The following is an 8,995-nucleotide window of genomic DNA, read 5'->3' on the forward strand; positions in this document are numbered from 1 at the left end:
TTGGACTCTGTCTTACACACACACACACACACACACACACGCACGCACGCACCTGTAGACACACATACATGTATAAACTCACACACTCAAAGTAAAGAAAATGTAAAAATAAGGAAATTGTCTTTAAAAAAAATTCTAAGCTGAAAACTTGGTTCAGGCCCAGCCTTTCCCCACTGTTCATTCCCTCCAGTCCCTGCCCGTGGGTCTCGCTGAGTCAGGCTGAGCCCTGCTTTCTGTGCTTCATCTGTGCCAGGCATGGCTCTAGGCAAGCCCCTTTCTCCTCTCTTCTGTGGTTCCTTCCTGCAACACAGCTTTGAGAAGATGACTTCATACTCTGAGCTTTTAGCCATCCCCACCCCCTTACAATCCAACATGAACCTTAACCTCAAAGCCCGGGACAGATCACTGTGAAATGTTCTCTCCCTCTGTGGCCCAGTTCTTCCCTGTCCCAGTTCTTCTCCACTGTACCCACTGTGGAGGGATTCATGCCTGCCTTCCCATCAATGTGAGACATGGCTACTCACTGAACCTGGGGTTCTCGGTTGGCTAGCCCGCTGGCAGATGAACCCCAGGGATCCTCCTCTCTCCCCGCTCCCTTGCCTCCAGGGCGTGGGTTATAGGGGTATCTCACCACACCTGACTTTGTGTATGGGTGCTGGGGATCAAACCTCAGGTCCTTACGCTTGCCGGACAAACATTCTAGACTGAGCCGTCTCTGTAGCCTGACACCCTTTTTACTTTGGGAAATAAACTATCAATCTGTGCGTGATGAGCAATGCCAGATGGGAAGTGGTGTTTGTGTGTCCGGCAAAGTGCACACTTATCCTGTCTTTCTGTAAGATGGAGTCGCTCAGGACAAGGTCCAGCCTGAGAAATCAGTTTATATAATATAGGGTAACTTAGAGCAGGGCCCAGCCTGATCTCAACAGTAATAGACACCCAGTGTGTTCACTGCACATACACACCATATCTGGGTGCTACAGGCTGACATTCAAGTTCATTATCTCATTTAGTCTTGTGTCTACTTTATAATGGAGGCACCATGATCATTACAGATAAGAAGAGAGGATTAGGGAGGTGAACCCAATGGCAAACCTCTGATTATATACAGAGACAACTCCAGCTACAGGGAGGGGAGTGAGCCCTTGTCTCACAAAATGGTGACGTCACCTACTGGGAAGGGGGCAGAGGAAAGTGGGGGACGCTGAGTTCGTCGGCATCTGTAGCTTTAAGTGGCTTTGGACTGACAGAGAGTATCCTGTGCTCAGGGCCATGATGATGACCGCCTGTGACCTCTCAGCCATCACCAAGCCCTGGGAGGTGCAAAGCAAGGTATGGGCGCTTTCTGTCCTGGCAGAGAGGGGGCTCAGTTTGCTGACCATAGTTAACGAGGTTGGACCCTTTTAGCCCAACTCCACTCCCTTGGTCTCTCCGATGACAGATAGGAGTACCAGGGAAGGGGTGGGCTTCCCCTTTTGCTGAGCTTGAAACACAAATGAGGTGGGAATGGGGGTAGGAGGGTTTGGGTTCTGCATATGTGATGGGTTCCATCTGTTGCAGGTAGCTCTGCTGGTGGCTGCTGAATTCTGGGAGCAAGGTGACCTAGAGCGCACGGTGCTGCAGCAGAATCCCATTGTGAGTAGAGAGGGGGTGTCAGCCAGTCCAATTTCTCGCCGACCCAGAGACGTGATTAATGACACAGGGCTGGGGCCTTACCTCCGGATGATCGTTCACCAGCATAGTGGTTTTCTGAGATGGTACATGGTTTGTAGGCTGCGTTCAACCTCATTCCTTGAGAACAGAATGGGGGCCAGAAATGCATGTGCTAGCTACCGTTACTCACCCGCCTGCAGTTGGAGGGCCTTGCTGTCAACATGTGGGTCCTTAGCACCCTCAGCTAATTGGAGCTTGGCCAGCAGACACCAAAGTGACTGCTCTTGATACAGGGGTGTAGGGAACACTTACCCTGGCTCTGTTCTAGCTGCACAGAACCAGCTAGCGGAAGCCTATCTATCTGAGAATTTATCTTACCACTGAGAGCTAATTTGACTAGGTCAGTTACCTGGCTTCTGACAGTTAGGAACTGTCTCCAAAGGGTGGAGTTCTGAAGAAGGCCTGGGGAGGATGAGTAAAAAAGACACAACACGGATGGGAGACAGATTGAACTCAGAGAGTGCCAAGGGTGTGTGGGTCACTGTATCGGCCTTCAGCAGGAGTCCGAGGAGAAGGAAAGGCAGGTGGAACACAGAGAGTGTGGAAAAGGGTGCTAAGAACCCCAAAGATTTGTAGTCTTCTCTCCTCTGTGCTCTCTTTGCTTGCCTTGTCTCAGGCAGATGTTTAGGACCAAGGCAAAAAGCAGCCACCCTCTTTGCCAAAATATCATTAAGAATGGCCTCTAGGCCACTTACTAATCTTCTCCTCTGAAACTCCTTGAACTGTCATAATGTACATTGCTCTCGGCACCACTGTCTTCTTTGTTTCTTTTAATATTTTACAATGAGGACTGAATAGTTAGCGATCTCTCTGTACCATTAGCCAGAGTCAACAATTAACAAAACTTGCCATTCTTGTTTTACCTACTCTGCCCAATGCTCCCTCCACCCCTTTACTTTGGACTGCGGTATTTTATGGGAATCCCAGACTCTCGGCTATTTCTTCCTAAACACTTTATCTCTAAGAGAGAAGATTTGATTACAGATTTTTTTAAAAAACAAAACAAAAACCATAGCTAGAGCCATCACCATTTCATCCTTCCTTACAACACCAGCAGCAACACTTTACATTTTTTCAGATGGGGAAAAGAATTCTGTTGATTTGTCCAAATCAGAATCCAGACAGTGAGGCTCCAACTCTGAAGCCTCACAGAGGCAACAACAGGCTGTCCTAGCCTTCCTTTCTTCCTCCCCTCTCCTTTCTCCCTCTCCCTTCCTCCCCCTAATGCTCCTCTTCCTCTCTCCCTCCCCCCACCTCTTTCCACCTCCATATCATTGTTAAAGATAGTAGGTGTTTGTATAGTATTTCCCACACTCTGGCTTGGTCACTTGTATTCGGTGTGTTCATTAACACATTCTCCTATGTATTCTATATTTTCTCCAAATTGTTAGCCAAATCTGGAAACTTGGTGAGTTTAGGGTTTTATTTTATTTCTGAAATAGAGTCTCACACATCAAGGGTTGGCCTTCGACTCACTATGTATCTAGTAGGATGACCTTGAATTTGTGATTACAGGCTTGTACTACCATTCCATTTATTTATTTATTTATTTATTTATTTATTTATTTATTTATTTATTTATTTATTTATTTTGGTTTTTTGAGACAGGGTTTCTCCATAGCTTTGGAGCCTGTCCTGGAACTAGCTCTTGTAGACCAGGCTGGCCTCGAACTCACAAAGATCTGCCTGCCTCTGCTTCCCAAGTGCTGGGATTAAAGGCGTGTGCCACCACAGCCCAGCTAGCATTTCTATTTTTGTGTGTTTGTTTTAGCAAGAATGTTTCTTAGATTGTGTGGATCCCTACTATTGCCCCCTGTCATTAACTCTTTCTCTCCCATGACAGCCCATGATGGACAGAAACAAGGCAGATGAGCTCCCCAAGCTTCAAGTTGGCTTCATTGACTTTGTGTGCACCTTTGTCTATAAGGTAGGCTTCCTAGAGTACAGTGGACAGAAGGGATAACGAACCCTGGCAAGTGTGTGACACTTTGTAGGAAAATTTTTACCTCCAGTGGCACTTGGTTCTCAGGACAGCTCTAGAGAGGGAGGTGGTAGGTACTTTTGGCTGAAGCCTGGAGCTTGGTTCTTCCTGCTGGCTCAATAAATACTCGCGGGACAAATGGCTAAGCATGCTTTTATGGACACAATGTCATTTTTCTGTTGGCCACATTATACACAAGGAGAGAGAGGTCAGAAAAGTTAAGCATCTCTGGAGCCACCTATGCAGCAGGACTGGAGCTGGGGCACCTACTACCCAGGCCAGGGCTTTCTACAGTATGAGGTATACTTCCTTTATAAGGAAGAACAAATGATCCCAGAGGAACCAAGTATCTCTCTTGTTGTACAGACCAAATAGGGCCTTCTGGTCAACCAGACAGCATGGCTGATGCTCACACTGCCAGCAGCAGTGTTACGAATGGGGATGCTGGGCTTCATGTTACTGACTTAATCCCAGCTACTCTTGGGTAGGTGCTGCTACTGCCCTACTATCTAGATGAAAGTGAGATTTGGCAGTGACCGCCCTAAAGTCACATGGCTTCTGGTAGAGCCTCGACCACAGCTTACGCATCTCTGGGCACAGTAGACCTTGACTGGCCCCTGCTGCAATGGACCTTCCTCAGCTCAGCAAACCTACTTTGCCAGTCTGCAATCCATTCTCTCACCTACAAATGCACCAGTGATGAGACATCTCTCATGGGGTGAGGAGTGGAGGGACTCAAAAGACCCAAGGAAATAAACTGCCCCAGTGTGCTGTGCCCAAAGGCGTTATTCAACCCCTAGAGTTGTAGGAGTTTGTATGAATCATCTCAATAACCCAGTTCCACTCAGTGAATATTTATGAAGTATTTGTATGTTCCAGACCTTGGTTCTGCTAAGCCAGAACCAACCAAGGGGACGAGGCAGTCAGCGTTTCCCCATCTCTAGGTGTCATCCTCTGGAAGAGGCAGGCAGAGGGAATCATTATAAGGAAGTGGGAGTTGATTAGAGAAGACTTTGGGGGACATCCCATGGGGACTCGGTTTTATCTAGGGGAGTTAGAAAAGGTTTCCCCGAGGAAGTGTTAGGGAAGTAGGAAGCTCAAGGAAAAGGGGAAGGATAGAGTGTTCTAGAAAGAGGACAGTTGTAGGAAGTCACAGGTGGGAGGAAACACTCATTAAGTGAGACTTGGGGTGCCTGGAGCTTCTGGATGGCAAAAGGCTAGAGATCAGGGAATGGCACACAAAGACTTACATTTCACCCTGAAGGAATGGCCACGAGGAAGGCTTCAAACAGGGGAAGGAGGAGCTCCCTAGTGTCAGTAGGTATGAGGGGCAGCTTACGTCAGTGCCAGGCAGAATGTACCCCACCTTGAGCCAGGGTCCTAGAGCAATGCCCCTGCCTTATAGTCTTGCTCTCTCTCTCTCTCTCTCTGTCTCTCGCTTCCTCCATCCCTTGCACTGTCTCTCCCACATGTCTCCTTCCCAGGAATTCTCCCGTTTTCATGAGGAGATCACACCCATGCTGGATGGGATAACCAACAACCGCAAGGAATGGAAGGCACTGGCTGACGAGTACGAGGCCAAGATGAAGGCGCTGGAGGAGGAGAAGCAGAAGCAGGAGGCGCCCAAGCAAGGTGTGCAGAAGAGGCAAGGTGGAGTCTCGGCCAGGCACACAGTCAGCGTGCAGCCCATCTGGGTCTGCACTGTTGTCTCCGTTCTGTGTGGGAGGGTACTGAGGCTGCTGGAGGCAAAGTATGATGATCACACCACGCAGTCAGATGCATGGCAGAATCTGGTCCCTAGAAGAGAGGCTGAGGGATGCTAGGATCCACAGTAGGACGTAAGGCAGACTCTGATTCTAAGCCTGCAGACGTTTTTGCTTAGAATTTTCAGTTAGAAGGAATTCTAAAAGCTGGCGTTACAGCTGCTTGTTTATTTGACTCTTAGCTTTGCCACCATGAGGTTTGGCTTGTATATTACTAGTGAAATACGGCTGAGCATAGGAACATATGCTTGTAATCCCCGCAGCAACAAGAGACCTTGCCTCAGTAGGTGGAAGGGAAGAACTGACTCTCGAAAGTGGTCCTCTGACCACCACATGGGCTGTGGCATGTGTGCCCTCCAACTAATACATGCAACCAGAGGGAGGGAGAGATAGAGAGACAGAGAGACAGCCGGGACCTTGTGTGCCAGAAGACAAGTTAGTCAGGGTGGAGTGGAGACATCAAGAAACCAGAGCATACAACTGACCTTAGCTTCAAATGGAATTTGTCTGTCCCAACTCCCCTCACAAGGCACCATCTCCCCCACCCCCCGCCAGGCTTGCTATTTCTTTGTCTGTGTGTTCTACTTCCTCATAGGACTTGGCTTCTTGTCCCTGTCACACGATGCCTGATTGCTTGAGCACATGACCCTCTGTTCTCTGCATAGACACTGTCGGTCCCCAGTTCTTCTATGGGTAGGCTGGGGATCATTTAAAAAGAACAGTTTCAAAGATTGGGGACACCCTTGCTATTTCTCCAGGGTGTCTTATATAACACTGCCCTCATGGTTGGGTTTAGCTAGTGCAAAAACTGTGTTTACGTAAACAAAGGGCCCTACAGTTTTTCCTTTTTTAAAAAGAGCAGGGCTGGGAATTCATCATGTTGACCCCCAAACTCTTTTATGATTTTTGTCCTTTTTGTTCTTTGGTTTTGTTTGAGACAAGGTCTCACACTGTAGCCCAGCCTGGACCTTTCTGTGTAATCCAGTCTGTCGTTGAATTTAGGGCAATGTTCTCGCCTCTGCCTCCTGAGTGCGGGAATTAAAGGTGTGATCCACCACACCCAGTACAAATAGTGTCTTACAGAGTGGTGACCACAGGGGAAACACTGATTCAAGGAAAGACTCTAAATGAATGAATACTAAGCAAGAGCTTGGTCCCTGAGCTATGCCTCTAGCCCAGGAGCTTGTCCTTAAAATATAAATTTGCTGTCCATGTTTTAAAGTTGGGATATCCCAGATGTCAATGAAACAAAACAAAAACAGATTGCCAATTGATGGCCGGGGTTCTGGGGATGCAGCCCCGCCGCACCTATTACTACAGCCAATTTCTTTTTAAAAAGTTCAGATCTGGCCACACCAGTAGACATGTCTCCATGATAGTGGCTAAAACTAAACAGTAACTTCTCTCTTGCTCTCTCCCCCATGTCAGTTCCCATAGCTCCCTGTGTCACACAGGCATTCGAGCCATGGTTGCCATGTGTCACCCTGGGCTACTTCTCAGTGGGGAAGCACTTCTGGTTTCTCTGCTTCTCCCGACCCCACCCCCACCCCCACGGTCTGCTCATGCCAAGCCTTGAGCTTCATCCAAACAGGTCAAAGGCACGTTTGCTGCAGCTCCCTCTGACCTGCCTTGTGCTTTCCTGTCCTGCACAGCTGCTTCCGGGAACCAGGCAGGAGGAAACCCCAACCCAGGGGGCGCACCTACATCCAAGTCCTGTTGCATCCAGTAGCCGAGGGCACGGCTGGAAGGTGGCACAGCCCTCAAGAAGGAAGAGTCCGCCCAGGCCAGTGGAAAGCCATATATCTTCTTGGAAAGTTAAAGAATCAGGAGTTGAGAACTGATGGGAAATACAGCAGACATCTATATCAAGAGGTTTTAGACATTGTTTTTGTTGCTGTTTTGTTTTTATGTTTTGTTTTAGACAGGAACTTGCTGTGTAAAACCCTAGCGGTCCTGGAACTCACTCTGTAGACCAGGCTGGCTTTGAACTCACAGAGACCCACCTGCCTCCTAGTGTGGGGATTAAAGGCATGTACCACCATGCCTGGTTTAGAGATTGTTTTTAATCCTGAAATGTCTATTGAGTTTAGCCCTATATTCCAGACTTCATATATTGACTTACTTTATTTTTTGTTCTTATAATGCTTTAATTCATGTAAGTTCTTATAATTTAGTATTTTATCATAAATTTTTTTGCTAAATTTCAAAAATAGAGAGTTATACCTCAAATATAATAAGTTTATGGAAACTTAACCCCAGATTTGAACATCAAGCTGTGGTTAGATTTGTTTTATGTGTTTTTACATTCATTTCCAAATTTCCCCCCTCCCTTCTTCCTTTCTTCCTGGATCCCACCGTGTAGCCCAGGCTTGCTTTAAACTCTCAGCCTTCCTACCCACAACTTAGCTGAAATATTAAAGGTAATTTCCACACGTATCATTTCACTCTTCTATAGTCTTTATTTTTTTTTTTGGTTTTTTTTTTTGGTTTTTTGAGACAGGGTTTCTCTGTGTCTTTGGAGTCTTCTATAGTCTTTAGAAGAGGAGTTATTGTTTGTTTGTTTGTTTGTTTGTTTGGGACAGGGTTTCTCTGTAGCTTTTGGAGCACGTCCTAGAACTAGCTCTTGTAGACAAGGCTGGCCTTAAACTCACAGAGTTCTTGCCTCCGCCTCCCCAGGGTTGGGATTAAAGGCGTGCGCCACCACAGTCCCGCTGGAGTTATGAATCTTTAAAGGTCCCATGTAATCCCAGCACTAAGGAAAGAGGAGGGAAGAACAGGAGTTTAAGAGGTCCTGGACTAGACAGTTAGACCCTATCTCAAGGAGGAAGTTACGTAGCCTTAAAGGGACAGAACATTTTTCTAACACCACACTGTCACATGGAGAAGGTGAAGGCTTCATACTGGCTGTGGAATATATTCTGATCAGCTGCAAATGGAGGAGTGGGGGGCTTTAGCAGACAGCTCCTCCAGGGCTTTCTGTAGTTGCAGGATATTCTGCATTTCTCAAGAGAACCTAGGCCTGAGGTAGAAAAGCCTGCCATATTGCCCAGCCTGGGTCAACTGTACAAGGTCATTTTAGCTCCATGCCCCTAGGCCCTTGCTAGTCTTATATCACTGCTTATACACAGAGATCAATTTAGAGTCTGTTTCCTTGAACCAATGTCCCCCTACGGTTTGTACTGGGTGTGGTAGACCATAGCTTTAATTCTAGCACTCAGGAGGCAGAGGCAAGAACATCGCCCTAAATTCAATGACAGACTGGTTTACACAGAAAGTTTCAGGCTGGGCTACAGTGTGAGACTTTGTCTCAAACAAAACCAAAGAACAAGGACAAAAATCATAAAAGAGTTTAGGGGTCAACATGATGACTTAGCAGGTAAAGGCTCCTCCTCCTAGGCCTGATGACCCGAGGAGTGCTGTCCTAGAACCTACTTTGACTAGCACACACACACGAGCACACACGCTACACACGTAACAGAAAATAAAGTGATGGTGTGCTTCAGCTTAATCCAATTTTCATATATTGAATTTAGTCGTC

The 8,995-nt window shown here is 47.1% G+C and overlaps 1 protein-coding gene across 1 annotated transcript in view; it reads left to right on the plus strand.

Moving 5' to 3' along the window:
- Positions 1–7,186, plus strand: part of Pde6a (phosphodiesterase 6A) — a 58,987-nt gene extending 51,801 nt beyond the window's left edge. The window contains exons 18-22 of the mRNA XM_005356169.2: positions 1,269–1,332; positions 1,561–1,635; positions 3,557–3,640; positions 5,179–5,326; positions 7,110–7,186. Of these exons, the coding sequence (XP_005356226.1) occupies positions 1,269–1,332; positions 1,561–1,635; positions 3,557–3,640; positions 5,179–5,326; positions 7,110–7,186 (448 nt within the window). The remainder of the gene's footprint in view (positions 1–1,268; positions 1,333–1,560; positions 1,636–3,556; positions 3,641–5,178; positions 5,327–7,109) is intronic.
- Positions 7,187–8,995: the final 1,809 nt, after the last annotated feature.

This window comes from Microtus ochrogaster, chromosome 18 (genome assembly GCF_000317375.1).
Source record: "Microtus ochrogaster isolate Prairie Vole_2 chromosome 18, MicOch1.0, whole genome shotgun sequence".
Lineage (NCBI taxonomy): Eukaryota > Metazoa > Chordata > Mammalia > Rodentia > Cricetidae > Microtus > Microtus ochrogaster.